Source organism: Cryptomeria japonica, chromosome 2 (assembly GCF_030272615.1).
Source record: "Cryptomeria japonica chromosome 2, Sugi_1.0, whole genome shotgun sequence".
In the NCBI taxonomy this organism is placed as follows: domain Eukaryota; kingdom Viridiplantae; phylum Streptophyta; class Pinopsida; order Cupressales; family Cupressaceae; genus Cryptomeria; species Cryptomeria japonica.
The window spans coordinates 603726289-603749724 of record NC_081406.1 but is presented as its reverse complement, the minus strand read 5'-3'; the positions used below and the strand labels follow the sequence as shown (position 1 = coordinate 603749724).

The 23436-nt window shown below is 35.4% G+C and overlaps 1 protein-coding gene across 5 annotated transcripts in view; it reads left to right on the top strand.

Moving 5' to 3' along the window:
• LOC131062991 (ATP-dependent DNA helicase SRS2-like protein At4g25120) overlaps nucleotides 1-23436 on the top strand; it is a 224596-nt gene that overhangs the window by 46823 nt on the left and 154337 nt on the right. For all 5 annotated transcript variants that reach the window (XR_009111007.2, XM_057996740.2, XM_057996739.2 and 2 more), the window contains exons 6-8: nucleotides 13409-13610; nucleotides 22113-22169; nucleotides 22280-22385. Coding sequence is in view for 4 of the 5 variants with exons in the window: in XM_057996740.2 (XP_057852723.2) it covers nucleotides 13409-13610; nucleotides 22113-22169; nucleotides 22280-22385 (365 nt within the window). In the remaining variant the exon portion in view is untranslated. The remainder of the gene's footprint in view (nucleotides 1-13408; nucleotides 13611-22112; nucleotides 22170-22279; nucleotides 22386-23436) is intronic.

Genomic DNA, 23436 nt, shown 5'->3' with positions numbered 1-23436 from the left:
GGTGAAGGGGAAGAAAAAGCCCAAGGCGTATTCCAGGATAACCAAAGATGAGCAAAGGAACCGTACGCTTCATATCGCCACCCTGCTTGTAGATAAGCCAGCAGATCAGATTACATTGGTTGATTATAGCATCACGATTGCCCCCATCGGACGAGCCACTAAGGAGCAGGAAAGGGAGGAATTCAAGGATTCCGTACAAAACGTGCTCAGACAACTCGAAGAAATAACCGCTGAAAAGAACATGTATCGAGCTCGTGCTGAATAGGCTGAAGGGTACACTAATCAACTCCTGAGACCATTGCATAATGCTTCCGAATCCCACATTCCCCCTACAACATTGGCATAGAGAACCACGACAGAATTTGAAGGAGTACGGGATACTACCAAGGCCGTCAAGGAATGGATGCAAGGCCTTAAGGAAAGAGGAGAACAAATTATTGAAGAGGTAAAAGAAATGGCCCACCATCGAGAGACCATTTTGGTCAAGCTGCTCGAGGTAAAACGGGAATGCCTCAGAATCCATGAGCTAGCTGCTACAACCCTGCCTCTTGTAAGAGCTCTTTTCTGGACCCAAACACAGATCCCTACTCTCCGCCATCCTGGACCCCCATGATATCAACCTTTTCAAAGAATGGTACTGGTTACTATGAAGAATGAGACAAAGGAGATCATTGACAAAGAGCAGGATGCATGCGATGGAATTCTGAACAACATGCAAGAACTTGGCAAGACAATCCTCCGATCCATGGTTTTGGGGTGGAAGAATGATCTGTCCGATGACGTGATGCCACCAGACTGGGAGAAAAGATTGAGAACAGACAGGATCGCCTACTCGGCAGAGGACCTTGGTTTTGCCGGTCAACTGCATTCGGACATATTGTGTTTTGAGTGCAATCGGTCCAGCTGGCAGGATGGTTAGAGGCATGTAGACCGTTATCTAGAGGGCATGTAGTATAAGATTCGTCATCCCCCTATGCCTCCGTTCAGTTTACTATTCCAATTGTGCATCAGGTTCCAGGAGTGTGTTCGTGAAGAACGTGGAGCAGGTCGGGACCTTTGGAAAGAATATTTGCATGGCGAAGATGAATTCTTGGCAAAAGGACATGAAATTGAAAAAGAAAAAGTGCTTTCTTAGAATGCATTTTTTCCTTTTAAATTTTGAAAAGTGCACTTTTTGGCCAAAGGGTCATATTTGACTTCCAAGTCAACTGTAATCTTTAAAAACTTTGTGAATGTGCACTTTTTGAATTATTTTGGATAAGTTTTAATTACCTTTTTAGGTAGTTATTGCTCCCATTTGGGGTAGTTGCTGATATTTACCCTCCATTTATGGGTATGGGTACCTTTTGTAAGGATGAATCTGGGCCACTTGTTTAGATTAGATCTTGGCCTTTCATCTATTTTTGGAAGCCTATTTAAAGGGACTGGTTTTCCCTCATTTTGTAAGAAGTTCATGGATTGTTGCTGAAGCTCTGGCGAAATTTACAGGATTTAATGCAAAGTTAAGACTGTTGCAATTTCATTGTGAGTGCATGGTCTCCTTCACCAATTTGAATTATTCAGTTATGTTTCTTTCATTTTTATAGCATTTTCTAGATAAACATCTGATAGAATCCTCGTTGTTCATACCATTAGGGACTGATTGATTGTCATTCCTTTTGCATGGTTAATCTGAACCGTCCCATATGCTTAGTTCGGTTATTGAATACTCATTGAATGAATGTTAAAGTTCTGAAGTTGTGTTTAATAGCATGAAAACTCTATTTTCCTTGAAGATCGCATTGGATTCATACAAATATTGTGCTTAAATGGCTGATAGTGTTTAATCTAGTTATTTGGAGGTGTCTGTCTGCTTTTCTTGAATATGCTATCTTAGTTAAATAGTTCTGTTCTCTGTATCTCTTTTTCCCTATCCCTGCTTTTTTCCTTTTTTTAACCAAGAAACCCTTGCAGTCCAGCTGAAATAGTATCATCCAACCGAAACCAACTAAGAACAAGACTGTTAGAATTTTAGGGAACTCATCTAGCAATTATCCATATCACCGTAAGTCCCCTTTGTGTTTCCAGCAAAACACACCAAACCACTGAGTAATCCTGCAGTCAAGACCTGACAATCGAAACCTTGAGGTTATCTCCTTTGATCAAACACAAAAACAGCATAAGGGATTTCCTTATCCCAAGAGAGGATAGGATACTCAGCGAGTACATTCTATTCTGCGTTGGCTGGATGAAATCGCAAGTCCTGCGATTTTAGATACGTCAACACATTGTTTTCCCCACTTATGGATGTCTAGAATAAGATATTTAATGACTTAGACAATGGAAAAGGAGTGACCTATGGGCTTCTCCAAGTGGGAATATGGAAGAGGCAACATGTGTCTCTTGGTGTGGCGGCTGGTCTCATATGTGTCAATTGCATACAGCCATTGACATCCCAAAACTACTTCCATTTCCATGCCAAGTACATAAAAATCATCCTCCAATTTATATTCTTGCATTGCCAACTTCATGTGGGATACCTTCCGAGTACATGAGAAAACTATTCCACTAGCTACCTTACATCAAACTTGTTGATGAGTTTTTTAGGACACTTCAAACACAAAATAAAATACTAAGTATTCTATTTTCTCTTGAACAAAGAAACCTCATATGTTAAATGATATGATCAAATAAGGCAACTCCAAGGTTTACAATGTGAACAATCAACTTTAGTTTTGGATAGACTCAGGATATATCATGTGACAATGTTGGTAATCACAAAGGGACTTATGTTTTGCTGAAATGTGGAATCTAACTTAACTCACTTGGAAAAATAAAGACAAAAGATGAAAGAATAAGGAAATCTAAGCTAACACCTAACAATGCAAGAAATGATTGCTAACTTGATGAAACCAAACCAAGCTTTGTTTTGCCATGAGGAAGCAACTACACAAAGATGGTGCAATCTCCTAAGGGTAAGCGAATGATTTTCATATCACTTATGCGCATCAACACCATGAACAATGAGCATAAAGCAATTGAAGTCAAGTTTTCAATTGAGTTTAGACTAACAATGCATTGCAATTTGCAATCAACAAATTCTAAATGGTATTAACATATGGGCTTCACCATTAATCAACAATGAGATTTTTCATTCAACTAATAAACTTCACGCAAACAAATCTAAACTTGAGAAGTAGAAACCATGCAATATGTTGAAGCAACACACAAAATCCACCATATCTTCAATCTTTGGCAACAATCTCTGTCTTCTCCTACTTTGCTGCTACTTGCTTCCTAATTATAAACTTCTAACTATTAACCTTTACAAACGAGAAGGTAATGTCTTATTTAGACATCCCAATTACAATGAAGGGCGAGGATTGATTTGAAATCAATGGCCAAGATAATTTAAGACAAACACTAATTAGGGTTAGTGATAAATTGATAACTAACTCCTCTTCGACCAATGAGAAAATTACTATTTTGTGGACACATGTCCCTCTTTGAATTCGGACCAATGAGAAAATTGAGTTGTTACATTGAATTCAATGCCTTTTGGATGTTTTGTTGTTGATGAATTAGGTTCAATGCACTTGGACATATCAATGTGGCATCCCTTATTAGTTGATGATGAATAAGTGCCACCTCAGCATGCATATCTCTTGATACCCAACGTTTCCAATTCCTCATGCTTGGGAATTCACCTCCTTGAATGTTCTTGACCTTGACCTTGGGATCTTGGATTTCCGAAGGAAATTCAAGATTGGTGTAAAATCTCATCATTATCATTGTGATGTTTTGAATATCTTGACCTCCTCATTGCATTGCTAATTTTTTATCATTCATTCACCGACATCTTTGAAGGTGTTGATTTTCTTGTTGTAATTGTACTTTCTTCATCCTGTAAAGTTCTTCTCTCTTCAAAGTATTGATCTTAATCTTGTGATGAGGAGTCTTCGTTCTCCAGTTGCAATGTTGATGAATGTTGGGGTGTTCTTCATTATGCCAAGCAACTTCTGATTTCGATGTCTTTGATGTAGAAATTCCCATGTCTTCATGCTGATTGCAAACCTTGACATCCTCTTGAATATGTCAATGTTGTTTTTTTCGATCTTGTTGAGATGTTCTTTGATCTTGCTAACATTGTGAAGCTCTCCCATCTCCATCACTAGCCATTGCAATCATTCCTCGTATCAAAACCTCAAAAGAGAAAGAACACTTTAGATCATGAAAGAAAGATGAAACCATATGAATTTTATCATTAGCGATTATCAAAATATGCTCCTTAATTTTTTGATTTGAATTGTATTTGTGAATTGATGTCAAATAATGGATTCACATCCCCCTTATATAGGCATTCTAAGTCAAGGTCGCACCCTTTCACAAGAAGGCCGACTTTGCATTTTATTTGAAATGTGTCTCATTCATGGAATGTCAACTTGATATTTTCTTCTCCCTTGGGTGCATATGAGACCTAGGTTTGCACTGGTGGGTTTTAGTAGTTGTGCACAAACTTAACCTTGGGTGCATTCTACATGTTTGCTTGCACAAATTAGTATATGGGTGGGTTTTAGTAGTGTGCTTGCACAACTTTGATCTTACCTTTCACTTCCGCACATATTGGGTGCATTTGTCATATGTGCATGCACAATTGAGTGCACTTTGAGAAGAACAAATCCACAACTTAGGTTGGATTTTGAGGGACTTTATGTATCAGGTATTGAATGCTAGTAGGATGTACTTAGGTGAGAAATGTTACTCTTCAAACACATCTCTAACTTAATCCTATATCAACATGTCAAGTATGCACCTACACAAGTAGGCGCAATTGAGGGGTCCTTGTGCACAAAATGCACGGGCACATTTTCATGATGTTCATGAAATGTCTTGCTTGGAGGGTGCATTTCACAGTGTTTGGGAATTCCTTCTTGGACAGGATTTGATGGTAGTCGTGTATAAAGGACAAAGGTCAGAATTTGTAGGTGGTTGCACATTGCCGAAGGTCAACATTTCTTGTAAGTGGTGCACTAATCTCAAGGTCGAAAATCCACCAATGCCATGCATTGATCAAGGGAGGACTTTCACTATGTGCATGTATTGAAGATCAAGATCAAGGACGAGTTTAGTGAGTAGTCATGTACAAGTTGCAAGGTTGGGTTTTCAAGTTGTTCATGCACTACAATCACCAAGGTCGTAAATTAGTAGTGGTCATGTATAGATCCTCAAGGTCAAAAACTAGACATGTTCTTGCATTGAACTAAGGGCGAATCTTGCAAGTGATCATGCATTGATTGAAAGAGTGAAACTTGAGAGCGCTAAGTGTGAATGTTAAATGTAATATTGGGAAAAATTGAAAGGGGACCTTGCAATTCCACCGCCAAAATAATCAAAGCACCTCTTACCTCTTCATGATTCATTCTCAACAACATCTTGTATTTTGACAACTATTACCAAATTGACAGCATTTTACAAATCTTGACAACTTTTGACAACTTGATAAGATTTTGCAACATTTAATATTGAAAACTTATAGCAATTTTAGCAATTTTGACAAGATTTTACAACTTCACCTTCACTCCTCGACTTAGACATTTGTTCATGAATTCCGGACTTGATCACACTAAAGACAAGGCTTTGCAATCTTAAGACACACTAAAGGTTGCTCAACACCCCTAACTTGGACTGTAAAGACAAACCTTTTTCACAAGTAGAGGTTAAAGACTATGACTATTGCCAAGGTAAAACAACTTAAACTAAAACACTGAGATGGAAAGCGAAAAGTGGGGGTCCCCATTTGCAATGGGGTGATGTGTTAAAACATCACAATAAAACCCTTCAATTGGAATTGTATTTAGCCCAAGTCTCTTGACCACTTCCTCATTAACATAATTGTAAGTGGCTCCACTATCAATGAGGATGACTACCCTTTGTCCTTTCATGACTCCTTTTATGCGGAATGCACTATAACATGGTTCACCCGTGAGAGTTGCAAGGGTGGCTCCTGTTGGCCCTTCAACTTTTTTTGTTTCATTTTTAGAACCAGCACCTTCACTTTTTGTATCTTCATTAGAAATTACCTGTGTGTAGTGCACTTACCCCTTACCTAAACATTGATGTCTGGGTTGCCATGGTTCTTTTCATGTGAAATGTAATGTCCCCTGCTAGGATTGCCTGTTTAGCATGCATCATTATACATTATTATGCACTATTATGCCTTAATTCAGATTATTATTCTAGAGACAATTAATTGTTCGCAATACAATCAATAATTATTATATTTATGACTCATCCTTACTTCTTTCCTAACCCTAATGGAGGATGGGCGCATACCCCAATTAATGCAGATTACAATTTATAATAATTCTGATCCTTGATCGATCTGCTCTTCCAGCACTAATCAATCTCTTCTTTTTTTCAGTTTTTTTTCTTAATACCTTTTCATTTTCTTTTTTCCCAGTTCCATGCTGGGAACGTCTCTTTATAGTCTTGCACAATCAATGTAAAGACATGATCCCTCCAAAGCTCATACATATTTAGGGAGAGGTGTCTGTTGTTAGTAGTGATGGGTAAAGAAACAGTCAGCAGGGACAGCGATTTGTCTTTATTAATGACTAAGGTAAAACGCACCCCTTCCCTTATCACATTTGTTAATGCTAACCATTTCTAGTTTCTAACCAATCAGATAATATATATTTTAAATTAAATAAATAACAAGTGTCATTGATCAAATGCAATTAAATATTATTAACATCTTGATTAAATAGGCAACAATCATCATTGATCAAATACAGTTAAATATTATTATTAATCAACCATTATATTATCAAAAACATATCAAACTGAAACAGAGACATGACATGAAACTCAATTTTCTCCTCCTTAGCTCCCTTCTGGTTACATCCATATGTCCTGTCTTTGCTGTTGGCACCTTCGGGGGTATTGTATATCTTTGGAAAGGCCTTTTGGACTGCGTGGGAGGAGCTGACTTCTTACCACTGGAACTGTCCCTTACAATTGAATCAGCTAAATTAAGAGTTGTTGTGATAGCCTCAAGGAAAGTTGTGGGGTTTAATGCTTTGAGTAACCCTCTGAATGGCTTAGCTAATCCTTTTGAAAAGAGAACCACGAGTCTCCTATCCATCACATCAGGCACCATGACCACAAGTCTTTGAAACTCAGCTACATAATCCTCCATTTTTCCTTCTTGTTTCAATTGTGCTAAGTTTTTGAAATGAACTTCTGGGGCTGTCCTATCAAACCTCTCAATCAATTTTTGACTGAATTCTTCTATTGTGGAAATCGAATCATGTCCTTGAGGCACTAATCCATGGTACCACCGTTCATGTGCACCCCCTTTCAAGTGTAGGGTGGCAAACTTGATGGCCTCTTCCTCTGTCATAGGGTTCAATGAATAATAAGTATCAAGCTTTTGTAACCATGACCTTGCTGTTGGACTACTTGTCCCATCAAAATTAGGAATGGTGATCTTTCCCATTCGATGCTGGATGTCCTTCTTTTCATCATACCCTCTCATCCTCTGTCCACCTTTTGATTTCAGTTCACAATACTTAGCACAGGTCATATTTTTCTTGATTGCTTCACTCAAAGAATTATATTCGGTTAAGAGGCAATCCTTTTCATTGGTCTAATCTGGTTGACTTTCTCCAACCTCCTTATTAGTCAAGAATATAGCCCTAAATGATCTAGTATTAGCGGAAGTCCTTGCTCCATCAGCAACAGTTTTTCCTTCTTTAGATTTTCTTCCTTCACTCTTATCGTTTGCAGGCCTATCACCATTTTGATTGTGAGGGAGTCCTCTCAATAGCTGGGTCACTTCTCTTAATGTTTCAGAGATACTGAGATGAAGCTCCTCAAACCTCTTAAAGAAAGCCCTTGACTCTTTGTCAATTGGATCACTCATACTGGTACCTTTTCTTTTCTCCCTTTGCTGGTACCTCAACTCTCTTTCGCTCATCAATCAAGCCCACGACTGGCAGGATTTAAGCTCTGATACCAATGAAATATCTGTTGATTTTAGTCTTTTAGATTAATTCAATACTCAGAAAATAGGAATTTAACTTAATTTCCAGATTATATGAATTGCTGTTAGTACTTAGGAATTTCCAGAATTAAGTAAAAGTTAAGAAATGAACAAAATGAACACACAACACACAAGTACCCTGGGAAAACCTCCTAGGAGGAAAAACCCAGCAAGAAAGATCCTCAGATCTGATTATGCCTTAAATACAATATTCTGATTACAACACTTATCTCTGATTGCTGTCCAAACAGCAAGTTGCCAAGGTGATGTAGAGTGATGCCCTAGTTGTAGATGATCAAGACATCCACCAGCAGAAGATAACTTCGATAGGCTGAAGCAGCATGTAGCTAAATGTTCTTGCAGTTCACCAAGGAGCAGATTCACCAAGTGTAGGAGGGCAGATCACATTTAGGAGCAGAGCAGATCGCATTGTATGTGTGATATATAGAATGTATTTACTTCATTTGATGAACTCATATATATATCTTCCTCTAGGTATAAACCTCTAAAGTCGGCTTAGCATAAAATAACCTTTTATTTTATTTATTATTATTCCTTAGCATGTTTTTATAAAGCCACATCCAGTGGTGTGAGGATAGGGTCTGCCCTATTTTATGTTGGTGTGAGAAAGAGGGCCCAGCCCTAAGAGTGGCGTGTGGGAGGAGAAGGGCCCAGCCTTAAGAGTGGTGTGTGAGAAGGGAGAGAAGGGCCCAGCCCTTGGCAGATTCTAATGTTGCCTTAAGGCAATTGGAATCCACATTCTACCTAGTTACAATCAACAATATCCCTACTTGTGCAATGGTTGTAAATTTTGAAATGAAATCCTAGTAACACTAGGGACAAGTGAAAATTGTAATATTCCGTAGAAAATTCAAAAACAACTTTCATATTTATTGTAATATTGCATTCACTAATTACAAACTTTCGACAACTAGTTTGAACAATGAGTCCAAATCATCATTAAAACATACATGTCTTATAACAGCTTTATAGAATAATAACTTATAGTTTTCCCTTATGCTTGATTTTAGACTTTGATGACATTATCAGATGACATTATCAGACTGCAAATAACAAACCTTGCTTTCCCTGACTGGTTCGGTAGTATTGATCTCCTTTGACTGGAGTGATCCTATAGCCTCTTGATGGCAATGGTTGTTTCCAGGCCTTGCACTATCGACTGGACTGCTGTAGTATCTCCTACGGCTTAGACCCATTGTAATCTCCTAGGCTGGTGCGCAAGCCCTATCGAAAACAAAGGCGAGGGCAAATTTGTTCTAGTGCTTGTTGAATGCTTCCTTGCCATTTGGTATTTCTTACGAACACACCTATGGCTTCCTTATAGTGCGACACCAACTCTGCTTTCAGTATCTTCCTGACTGTTATATAGTCTTGCGGTGTGTCGCACCTTGTCAATCAAATTCCAAGCATGCCCAAATGAAATGAGCACATTCAATATATAGGGAGCCATTGCTGTGTTAGGTAGCCACCGACCTAAGGTCGGCCCAAACAAAATAAATAATTAAAATTATTTAAACAACTATCAAAACACATCACAGGTTGGCCCAAATTCGACATAGGGAATTTCAAAAATGTTATTTTTTTAAAATTCCTTATTTATTAGAAATCGTTAAGGTAAAATAAAGGAGATTGGGTGTTATAGAACACCGTTGGGGCCCAAGGGCTTTCCTTAAATTCGGGATCATCACAAACACTTGATTCATTCCTTTATGTGGTGTCACTTGCCCTGAGGTCAAAAGGGTTTCCAGTCTTTATGAATATGCACCCTTATTGATTTTTTTATAACTTTTAATTTCAATCCATGATATGATCTCTTGTTGTTGGAATACTGACATGTACTTGCATTTTTTTTGCCCCGTATGAAATCTTTGCACCAACTCTGGGATGGCTTAATTGTAGGCAAACAACAATCACAACAGATTTTCTGCTGCTTTTTGGTAAAGGAATTTTATTTTGGGTGTGCTTATCCATTAACAAAGGGCAATGTAAAACAGTTGTTAATGTTGGGCTAGTGCTAACCCATGGATAGAATTTGAGTAAACAGTTTTTTAGGATTTAACAAATTTAAGCAAAGCTAAACATGTGCACTATGGATTCTAGCGAATATCCTCAACTCCTGAAGTTTGCTTGAATGAAATTCGCTTCATCTCTTCAAAACGTGAAGTTCGCTCTAGATCCTTCAAACATGAAGTTCACCTTCATAGGGAATTCACTCCATTTTCTCAAATCATGAAATTCGCCCTCAACCTATAACTCATGAAGTGCATTTTGTATAAAGTTCGTTCCTTTTTATTTGATTCATGAAGTTCGTTTGAATGAAATTCGCTCCCAATCATCAACTCATGAAGTGGACTCGTATGAACTTCGCTCCAAATGTCCCAAACATGAAATTCGCTCCAAGATGGCAACTCATGAAGTTGCAAAATCCGCTCCAAAGTGGCAACTCATGAAGTTGCAAAATCCGCTCTAAGGGGGGTGCACATGAAGTCTTATTTCCATTGCCTTGTTTGCTAAGCTTGCTTGTCTTTTCCAAACATGAAATCCGCTTCAAACTCTTCAAACCTGAAGTTCGCTCCAATGCTTTAACTCATGAAGTTGCTTCAAACATGAAATCCGCTCCAAAAGTCTCAAACCTGAAGTTCGCTTCAATATTCCAACTCATGAAGTTGCTTCAAGCATGAAATCTGCTCCAACTTGTGAGATCATGAAGTTCGCTTGCAAAACCCAACTCATGAAGTATGAATTTCGCTCCAAAGTGCAAAGTCCTGAAGTTGTAAATTTCGCTCCAAGATGGCAACTCATGAAGTTGCAATCTTCGCTCCAAAGTAGCAACTCATGAAGTTGCAAAATTCGCTCCAACTTGTGAAGTCATGAAGTAGGAATTTCGCTCTTGCTGCTCAACTCATGAAGTAAGGATTTCGCTCCACTTTTGCAACTCATGAAGTTCATGTTCAAATTTGCTTCATTCCTTTGATTTTCATCTTTACCTACGAAGGCTTGAAGATGTAATTTGCTCCAATCTCTCTATTCATGAATTTCGCTCCTAAAGTCCAACTCATGAAGTTCAAGTTCGCTCCAAGGGGTGAAATCATGAAGCTCACTCCAAAACATGAAGTCATGAAGCTCGCTTGGTATTAAATCCATTCGAGATGATCATCCTTCATTTCTTATTCAACTTCGGTCATGTAGACTTGCTTGTGTATGCTCATAGGTGAAATTCGCTCCAAGGATGCAAGTCATGAAGTTCAAATTTCGCTCCAAGAAGGCAGCTCACGAAGTTAAAGATTTCACTTGGCATTGTTTGATCATGGAGTAGGCGCCTAAAAATTTCTTTCACTCTTCCACTTTCAATATGAAGAATTTCGCTCCAAAATCCTTATTCATGAAGTTCGCTCCAAAGTAGCAACTCATGAAGTTCGCTCCAATATGCTAACTCCTGAAGTTCGCTTGTGAATGCTTGAACATGAAGTGAGCAATTCTAAATTTCCTTCATCTCCTTATCTTCCATCTCGTTTATGAAGCCTCGAAGGTAAAATTCGCTCCAATACCCCAACTCATGAAGTTTGCTTGAGATCATCTACTCATGAAGTTAGGAATTCGCTCCAAAAGGTGAAGTCATGAAGTGTGAATTTTGATTCAAATGGTGAACTCATGAAGTTTGTTCTTGAGTGTTTGATCATGAAGTAGGCAATTTCCTTCATTCCTCCACTTCCAACATGAAGAAGCTCGCTCCAAATCTCTCAAGCATGAAATTCACTCCAGAAGTCTCACTCATGAAATTCGCTCCATATCCTTCAAACATGAAGTTCGCTTCAAAAGGGTGAGTCATGAAGTTAAAACCTAGAGAAGACTTAGAGATGAGGCGGGATACAAATGAGCTTATTTATCACTTCATTGTACAAGATTTCAATCCTTGGAATAATTCATTCAATTGCTCAAACTCATACTTACACCAATTCTTAAGCAAAAGACTCAAGAGAAAATTAAAACAATTGGAGCTTACCTACAACCTTGAACTCTTGGATTGACGCTATCAGCAATTTTATTCAACTCTTTAGCTAGACTCTTGATTAACCGGCATGACATGCAAACCCTATAAACTTACTCACTTACTTCATATTTCACACAAGGCTATTCACTTGACTCCTGGCCATTTTGAGCACCCATGCTTCTCTAATGTAAAGGCTAATAGCAAAAGACCCAACTAACAACTAAGCAAGCAGAAAAAAAGTGGGTGTCCCCATTTGCAATGGGGCGATGTGTGAATAGCTCACAACAATAAGTATCTATATTTAGTTCATGCCTTCCATGAATTAAGGCAATCTTGGGCTTTTGTATCTTTGACATGTCCACGCTTTTAGGTTATTTTTAAGTTTCAAGCTAGAATATAGATTGATTGACTACGTTTTCTATTAATGCTTTGCATTTGATAAACAGGGGCTGTGATGGTAGACATAAGAGATCTATGTACCATACTAAATCAGTTTGACTAATATCCAAACTCTGTCACCACAATTTATTGTTTCAATTTTTGTTTTCAGATGGAGAATGGGTGCATTACTGCCTGGAGATGCACCATTATATCATCTCACAAAATTGATATTTTCCTTAGACCAGCTATGAATCCATTTTTAATATCTTTGAACTAATTGCTCAACACTTTTCTGGAAGAAAATGAATTTGCAGGTTTTTTTTAGCATGGAGCTAGAGATAGAGGACATATTTATCTTTAGAGGTGTGGCCTACCAGAAGATTCTTTCAACGTTTTAAATAGTGTGGATTGAAGTTTTATGTTATTATTTTTGTTTGCAGTTACAAAATAAGCAGATTTATAAGTAAGTTTTTAAGTAATAATCTCATGCATGGTTGATCACCTCCCTTTTTAGAGTATAGATGCTATCAACCATAACTAGGATGGGAAAAAGAAAAGAAGTTTTTCTAGGTGTTTGTATTAGTTGATTTCATTTGACATTGGGTGCTAGAAGCAGACGGCAATGACTTTACAGGTCTTCGCTGTTTTGTTCTATAGCTTCTTTTCTTTGTATGTTATTGGTTTATAAATCTTGTTTGCTTTATAAATTCTCTTATTTTTTGTTTTCATTATGTTACTTCAGTTTTATACTTGTGGTTCTTGTGCTCTCTGTTGATTTGGTTATCTTTCTATCTGAAGTGCAATCTCATTAACATGTCATTGGTTGTTACTGGGAATTAACACATACTTTACATGAGTTAGTTCAAATGAGAATATTTTTATTTATAAATTTGCAGTAAGCTCAAGATTTGGCTCATAAAGCTAAGTGTTAAATTCTTTTCTTATTTATATGCAGATTTTATTTCTCTCACATGTGTTTACAATTGCAACAGGCTTGGACGTACATCTGATTTCCTGATATATGGTCACAGCCAACAAAGAAATGCAGTTATTGAGGCTGTCCGATTATTTACAATTGAGGATCAAACAAACCAAGTTACAGAGAGTATTAACCAAGGAATGTGCATTGATGTGAAAAGAAATCTAGAATCAATGAAACACAAGTCAAAAAAGTGGCAACAATTTGTTACCCAGGTGAGTTATAGCCAAGTCATGAAAATTTTCATGACTGATTGCCTGTTTTGTGCTCAAGAAATTAAGCTTTTTGAATCTGAAGGATATCTGGAACTGAAAATTGGAAGTGTTTATTTTTTGTTCTGAGGGTTGCTCCACACCTATTTTGGAAATTTAGAGGTGCTAAGGAAAGTTGTATGCCTAGAGTGAGGAAGGGGTTAGTGGAGGTATAAAGTAGGTCATTTTCTTTTGGGAATGATCTTACTGCCCAATGTTCTAGATCACATTGGGATATAGCTGAGTGGAGGGTAATTTCTAGATCATGTATGATTAAAAACTTTTTTAATGATTCATTGAGTCTTTGTTATTGGAATGGAACAGGGATCATTCTACATGGCACATGCAAGTTATCTTTGAATTTTCTCTAGATTTTGTATAGGGCTGTATCTCATGTAAGGCATTGCTGTTGCATCAAATCAAATTCGTAACCACAAAACATATAAATAAAATATACCAGCAGTCATTCATTTATACAATAGGAGTATTACATGATGTTACTTTTTTATCCATAAATATGCATTTGTATTACTCCTAAAAATCAAATGGATAGCATAATACCAAATTAGAGCTATAATACGGTAATGGAGAACATTAAGCAAAAAATTAGAATCTTCTACTCTTTAAATCAGTAAAACATCAGTTAAACATAACATTGTAAACCGAACCTCACCCGTCCCTTCTCTATAATTTGAAACGGAAGAGAGTGAGAGAGCATCATCAGAACAAATTTTATTTTCCTTTTCTTCTTTTTTACTACCAAGTAGCCCCCTCTTCCCTTTTCTATGTGGAAAATGAGGCTTTTCCAAAGTTTACTGTTGCTGTTATATTTTTTTAATTTACTTTTTGTTTGACAAATGGCAATCAAGAGCCTTTAGTACTTAAGGCTTTTTCAATGAAAAATATTACTTTTACATAATCGCTGCCCCACCTTCATAATTTCACTTTTTCTTATTGTTTTTTCATTTTCTTTAAAAAACATTTTGTGCCTTTTTAAGTAATATAAGGTACTAAGTGTACCTTCTAAAGATAGTGTTAATAATAATATTTTATTTCCCTTTTTTTTAAGCTTTAATTATCTCTCTTTGGTTTTTTTAAATACCCTTACTAAATATTTAATATTATTTAATAATAATATTAATTGTTTATTTATTTATTGATAATACTTTTAATTTTAAAATATAAAACTATTTAATAATAATATTGATTTTAATTTTGATAAATAAGTAAAAATGGAATATTATTATTTATCCTTTTACAATTTAGTATGCAAACTCGAATAATGACACTATGTGCTTGTGTATGCAGAATTTTTACCCATGTTGTCCTTGAATGGCTATACTCCTTTTTTTGGTGATACTCTCTCTTTGGCGAGAGTGGCAAAACTCATCCAGTCACACTCCAATGACAAGAATAAATTTAGTCTGTTTTTAAATAAAATCTGAACTAGGTTAATCACTCTCAATATTGAAATTTCTATATAACTGATAAGCAGTAGGTATTTTCCACAGCAAGTCAAACTATGATATTGCTATCAGGGTTCAACTGTATAGTTTTTGAGTCAAACTCATTGACCCATGTTTCATGAGTAGTGGGTGATCATTGCATTGTATTTTACTTCCATGATTTTTTTTTGTAATTTGATCTTGAATTATTGAATTCCATTTATACTTCTGGTTGTTGAGTCAACCTTAATTCCGAGCAATGCTACTATGATTAAAATAGACATATATGTTCTCTAAATTCATTTTTTATGCTTGTAGTGCATTATATAAGTCTATTTTGTGTATTGATGGAAGAGCATTTGGGTCCATGAGCAATCTTGCATCACCCAAAAATATTTATATTTTCTTTGCTGTTGTTTTTCTTATTTTGTTTGCATGCAAGAATAGATGATGCGATTTTTGAAGATTGGTGGATGATTCATGGCCAAGTGATTGTTTCACCTTGTTAAAAGGCCAATTGTGTGCTCACATTTTGAATTTGAGGAAGATTTGACTAAAATTGTGGAAGTTATGCCATTGTGGAATTTTCCTAGTATTTGGAATGTCACGTTTCAAATTTGAGGAAGATTCAGCTAAATTTTTGAAGTTGTCATTGCAGGATTTTCCTAGTGTCTAGGATGTCATGTTTTACATTTGAGGAAGCTTCGAGCAAAACTATGAAACTTATGTAATTGTGGAACTTTCCTATGCTTTAGGATATTTTGCTGTTGCAGAAGTTTTCATGCGATGTGGATATTATCCATATATACCCAAATCTTTGCAACATGTGGATTCTGTATCTCCGCGGTTTCCTTGAAATGACCTGCTATTGTGAAACTTCTCATGCAATGTGGATATTATCCACATGACCCCCTAAATTTCTACAATAGGTTTATTTTCCCTCAATATGAAGAAATTGTGGAACTTTCAAGCGACCAGGATATATCCTTGTACCCCTTGAATTTTTGCAACTATTGCTAGAGTACAAATTTTTGCTAGAAACAAAAAGGTGATAGTTTTAACCGCCTACACAGTGTCCTATCACTACCAGTACTATATTTGTAAGCTATGAATAAGGATCTTGAGCTCTTTTAGAGCTAGTTTTTGATAGACTTCTTTTGCAAGAATAAATTAGAGAGAAGTTAATGAGTGTTTGCAGATTGAAGTGGATTTCTAGGTGAATGCTAAGGAAACTGTTTTGTTCAAATATATATGACTGTAAGGTTTATTGCCAAGGCATGCAAAAACCCATGTTTTTTGCTGAACTACTATGTAATGAAAATCTAATACTCCTGCTGTAATACTGTAATGTTTTAGCTGCAAGTCATTAAAAGATATTCAAAATTGTTGTTTGTAAGTTTCATTTTGTTGCCTGATTCAGTAGCATGAAAGAGCCCTTGGATATGGAGCCACACCAAGTGGTATTAGAGTGAGGTTCTTTGAGATTGTGGAAGTGCTAAGAAAGGGACCTTAAGGAGATTCTTGGAGGAGGAGTGAGGAAGAAGAACTTGTAACTGCAAAGGATCTACAAACATGGCACAGAGGAAGGAAAAATAATTGGATGATTATATTTATGAATATACACATATATACAGGTTTACAAGACAATGTTCTAAAAAAAGAACAAATCGTTTAAGTGAAACTAAAAAGCTAAAAAGCAAAAAAACTAAAAAGCTAAAAAGCAAAAAAACTAAAAAGCTAACTCTGTCTTCTAATAAAAGAAGTAGTAGTTAAACTTAATTAAACAAACTGAAAGAATTAAATGACAAACTAAATGACTATTAATAGAACAAAAGGTAACTAACTAAAAAGAATTAATTATTCTAATACCCTCCCTTAATGGTCATTGTATCAACTAAATACCCTACGAAAGACACTGCAGGTCTTTTGATCACAAACACAAGCACACTTTACTGCTGTGGGGAGCCTCCCAAGATCTAATAAGTGTTAATGACCAGGAATAGCTGATTCCGTTAGACTGATGTAACCCTCACATGTGAATTATAGAACCGTCATATGCGAATTTCAGAAACGAAAAAACCTGAGACCACGATTTTGAGGAAAAATCGACAAACTCTCCAAAGAGGAACATTCACGATTTTAGCAAAAACCACAAAAACTTTTGCAGAAGAGTACTGAGCACTGTTTGCTTCAGCAACTTTAAAACAAACTGCAAGATACTATGACTACAAATGTTCGCCCTAGCAACTCCAGGTGCGACCCAAAATAGATTGCAATAAAGCATGACTTTTGTGGAAAAAACCGTCAAACCCTAAAACAAGAACCCTCCAAAAGAGAATTCACAATTTTTGAGAACAAAATTGACAAACCCATAAATTTGAGGTTACAAATCATTGTTTTTGTGGAAAAAAGGTGAAACCCAGATAACCAAAATCCCACACAAACTTCACGAATTAGAGATGATTTTTGAGGAAAAAATTGAAAAAACCAATGGACAATTTTTCAAGAAAAAATCCTGAAAACCCTTAGACAATTTTTCAAGAAAAACTCGTGAAAACCCTTAGACAAAAATCGTGAAAACCTACAAACAATTTTTGAGGGAAAAGTCATGAAAATCTAGAATAATTTTTTAAGGGAAAAAATTTGTAAACCCCAGAAATAATTTTTAAGGAAAAAATTATTAAAACCCAACAAACAATTTTTGAGGAAAGAAAAATTGTGAAAACCTTGCCATGATTTTTTTAAGGTAAAAAAACCATAAAACCTAGAAAAATATTTTTTGTGGAAAAAATTAATAAAACCATTTTTAAGGGACAAAAATTATAATACCCAACAAATAGATAAAAAAAAATTATATAAAAAACATTTTCTACAAAACCTCAGCTGAGCCAAGAAATAGACCAGAATATCCCAACGCATAGAAGAAATTTTGAAAAAACATGAACCAAAAAAAACTTGTCATGCGTAGGCCAAGAAAAAGCCAAATGCGGGAATAAAAACGTTGCCTGGAAAAATTGCACGGAGAAAAAAAAGATCCTGATGCAAGCCTCATGTGCAGGAAATAGTCCCGACATGGGTCGGACGCACACTGTTGTGAAAGAGAAAATCGCACCCACACACAACACGATGTAAGACCTTTGTGTGGGTAAACAAACAAGTGCGAGATCGTGTGGAAACGCACAAAGCCGATCTTCAGAACTGCTGCAAGAAAGATAGAGATGCAGTCATTAAAAAAGTGCGGCACACACAACACCCATGACCTTCCTGATGCAGGCTTCAAATGGTCTGACGTGAAAAAATCAGCAGAGAGAAACAACGTAGGAGCAAAGAAAAATCCACGATCAGACACAACCCACAGAAATATGCCCTCAAAAATCAAAGAGTGACGCTTGCGATTTTGCTGTCAAATCCCTTGATTTTTGTTCAAAAGATTCTTAAAAAACAAGCCAAAAAAAACCCTCGAATTTTTTTTATAAAAAAAACGAAACAATTTTTTTTTGGAAATAAATTCCAGGTAGAGGCTTACAAATTTTTTTTATTAAAGAATTTTCCAAATCCTAAAAAATCCCATCGACCCGCTCTGATACCATGAAAAGTAATTGGATGATTATATTTACGAATATGCAACGTATATATAGATGTTTACAAGACGGTGTTCTAAAAAAGGAACAAACCGTTTAAGTGAAACTAAAAAGCTAAAAGGTGAAATAACTAAAAAGCTAAGTCTGTCTTCTAATAAAAGAATTAGTAGTTAAAGTTAATTAAACAAACTAAAAGAATTAAATGATGAATGAAATGACCATTAATAGAAGAAAAGCTACTTAAGTAAAAAGAATTAATTATTCTAATAAGGAAGAGGCATTCCACGAGTTGGGGACACAACACTTGTAGAGATGTTAAGAGACATGACAGCTAAATTGGATGCAATGAAGAGAACACATTACAGAGGAGTACCCAAATAGAAAAGGATACAAAGCACAAGGAAGAATTGACATGAAGAACACAACACATGTTTGAAGTTGCTTGTGTCAACATGCACCACTAAAGGTATCTTTGAGCCATCCACATGCTAACTAGGAATATGAGCACACAAACATAATGCGAAGAAGAGGGAAGTAAAATTACAAAATATGGTGAGCAATGACAAATATATCTAAATAATGTATTTGTCTCACATATTAGGTGGTATCTCTTTTAAGTTTTGTGTAATCCCAATATAGGTTCTGTTATCGTGAACAAGAATAACTTCTTGACATACCTGATTTGTTTTGACATGATTCATCTTATGAGTATACTTAATGTTTAACTTCCCTTCTCTATAGATTCTTGAACTTTATGTTGGAATGTAATGCCTCTTTGCTCATGATATCCATGGGTATGATGGGAAGTAGATTTAATTTATGTACAAGACATGCATAGTAGGAGAACAAGGATTAAAATATAAATCATGATAGGACATCCCTAATTACATATTATCCTTATCTCAACAAGGGCTAGAGAAATAGTCAATGAAAGCATAAGCCAAATTTGTAATGGAAGTGTAAAATAAACAAGACCCATCACACCATTGCAAAGCTTTACCATTTGAGTATAATCTAAACTCATTGGTAATTAAAAATGTCATCATATATATGTTCATAATTAGTTAGTAGAAATGATGTCTCATGCAAAGAGGTATTTGTAGACCCATCATAGTCATCATGTAATAAATCCTCACTAACGCTCATAGTATCATTATTCAATATAGGAAAGCGTCTATGCAAGAGGCTAATGAAATATTATCAATGTTTGGCCTTAACATGGGCTGACTTTGTATGTGAAAAGTTATAATGAATATTCATAGGGGTTTCATGAGATGTGGAAGAATATCATAATAAAATACACCATTATGTATAAAAGAAAATAATATATTCAAAGAACATGGCTCTATAGGGATAAAATCACGATGACATGTAGAAAAGTATTATAAGTTTCAATTATGGCATGAGATGTACCTTCATCATATGGTGTGTCATATTTAGTAATGGAAGGTATGAGCGTGAAGTGGATCATTTGAACGAGAGGTTCTCAAAGGTAAATTGCAATTTGAATCAAGCTCACTACCATCAATATCCATAGAAGAAGTATGGAACATAAGATATCATGAAATGAAGTAAGAGTAACCAATAGAGAAGGGAAAGTAATGACCAGATCTCTAAATAAAGAAAAAGACATGTGATATAATGCTTCCAAAGCGACCCTACTTGTGCTATAGAATGTCACTTTGTTAGAAAACTCGTGGAATCACCTAGACTTGGCACAACTTGTGAGTCCAAGATGAAACTGTGCCGAGTCTTTGTAGATTTATTGTCAAGTTTCAGCAAAGTCTAGTAGAAAACTCAACAAATCTTTGAAAACTCTCTTGAAGTGTTGAAACGAAGGCATAATTTATTGGTTTGAGGGTCATATGACTTATGTAATCTTATAATTATGACAAATTGATGATCATAGTAGACTTATGTGTTCAAAAAATTCAATATATATTTTTATGTGTATTTATGTTTTTTTTACCAAGTTTTGTTGATATTTTGTTAGGTCTCGAGTCTAAATCAAAATTTTGATTGTTAAGTATGTATTGAGTCCAAGTTTTTCCTCTATGAATTTGAAAGCCAATCAAGAAAATGAATGACACGTCACAAATTGTGTACATGTTATTTTTAGTAATTGAAGCTAGAACAGATGCCAAGGATAGAAGACAATAAGAAGCCATAATTTAAAATTAGGAGTCCATCCAACAATATGGGTTTCACAAGAATAGGCAATAAAGGCTCAAATTCCAAACAAAAAGGAAGGAGTTTACGTCAATCCTTGGAAATATATACAAATAATTGAAAACAACAATCCTCGGTAAATGCTTATGTGAATGTTTATGCAAAACAATATTCCTTTTAGTGCACCGATTGAGGTGCGTAAATTTGAATATTATGTAAATATTGCTTGAGAGTAGGAAATGATCTTGGAAGACTAAATGAATGTATTGGATGCCTTTAAATATAAGGACATAGCAACACTGTGCAAATTTGTATTTTGTCAGCCCTAGATGGGAAGGGTTAAGGTGGAGAAGTGGTCAATTTTGAATCAATATTCTTAAATTAGGGCAGGCCGAGTTCATGATTATGAGAACAGCGTTTTGTAATCGTGAACTAATCCCAAAACATGAAATGGGTTAAATCATGGCTGATAACATGTGCATGGAGATGAGTGTAAACATAGGTGTAATAAACAAGTGGATGGGGCAAATGTATAAGGGTGTGTGAATATGTGTATCGGGATGAGTGTAATTGCATCTGAATTTGTGTTATGGGTAGGTGGATAACATAGGGTAATGGATCCAACTTTGCACAACATTATGCCATTGGTCAATATGTCTATGTATCAAAGCACTCCCCTCAAAGTAGGCACTAAACTAAATTGTAAATGGCTTGGATATGGAAATTTTGCCATTACAATATCATTTATAGCTGGTTCAGGTTTATTTATTATTTTATATTATTATTTATTAAAATTTAGTGTTAATGTAAGTCCCAAAACTATGGAATTATTAATTTTCAGCTGTTACACAGAAAAAGTAACACTAACAAGTTACATGTTTATGATGTCCATATTTTAACTTAAATTATGGTCAAACATTAGCTGTGTTTTTAGCTCTGAAGATGATGCCAGTATTCTAATCTATGGTGTGTCTCATGCTAAAATTCATTGATATTATAGAAAGTAAGATTTGCTGATACTGGTGTATTAATGATATTTGTTAGAAATTGAGTTTTTAGGCTTCAGATGTGTCTTAGCTGGGTAGTGTGGTTTATCATGTTTTTAATTCATCTAAGCAATAAGTCAAATTTATTTGAATATTTTCAAATTTGATTTTGTTGATATACTATATCATGTGAGTTTAGTAGTTTATATAAATTGAACATTCTATGTCATGCAATTAATTCCAAGCCTTTAAAATCCTAATCTACGGCATTTTGTGCTTTATAAGGCCAAAGCTGCTGGTAGAAATCCCGAAGACTATGAGAGGATGGGTGACAAAACTGGGGTAAGTTTTCTTAAAGTTCGCTTTATATTTTATAATTTTCAGATTTTCTTGAATTAGACTACAAAATATTTCGTAATGATCTTATTTTAATTGCAATTTGCTTGAAGCAGGCTTCTATTCTCAGACATTACAATGCTACATTGACAGCTTGTAATGCTCTAGATTACCATGATTTCATCAGTGGTGCAGTGAAACTTCTTACTAATCACAAAGAAGGTAGATTGTTCATAACGTTTGTTGTGATTGTTGAGTTATAAATATAAGCATTTTATGCTGTTTTGAAGTGTATAGTTGAAATAAATCCGTTTGACATAACTTACAAGGACTAATGATTTTTTGGTATCATTAATAAAAAAATTATATTTTTTTTTAACACCAAGGTGTTTTTTTTCTTTTGAATGAAATCAGAATAATAGTTTGAAGGAAACAATTTAGCAGTGTCTGTCTGAGTTTTGGGGACAGTGATGGATGACAGTGGAAAGGGGTTTCAGGGATGGAAAAACGGTTCTGGAGTTTTGTGAAAAGTGGGAAATGACTATTAAAGTAAGATATAAACTTAATATTTGAATTTTAAAAAATATAAAAAAATAAAAAAATAATAAAAATAAGCTTAAAAAACTAAAATTTGCTGAAATTATAAAGTTTGTTGCTCTTCATACTGGTTGCCAAACTAAATCCAACTGGGCCTTTATCCTTCAAGACAAGATATATTTTCTCCACATTCACAGGACAGTGACTTTGCGTTTAAGAGAATTGCTAAATTTTCCTACTTAAAGTTTGTATTGTTTTTCCTTTTTCCAAAATTCTTATGGTCAACCCTTTTCCCTAGTTTGTTCAATCGCTCCTAAGTGATCAATTTCTTACCCACTATGGCATCTTTTTATACATTTTACTTTTCTATCCTTACATTTACTCTTCTCTATCTTTTTTACCTTACTTGTGATCCCCTTAATTCTACATCACTCTTTTTCATTCAATGATTGCTACATACTTCCTCCATGGTTTTTAATAATTGTTGTGGCATTTTAATTTGCCACTTTTAGAACAGCACAATATAGAAGAACATATAGGTGTGTAGCTTTCTTCAAATTTGTAGGGGAAACTTCCTTGTAAATAAAACTGAAAATAAACCCTAGAACTATTGGGGTTTATTGGAGTACGCAATACAAACAAACTTATACTTATAGTAAAACCCATTGTGTTGGTATTTGGTAAAGGGACAAGGCTTTCAACACTTCCGTACAAGAAAAAATATTTTATTTCATGT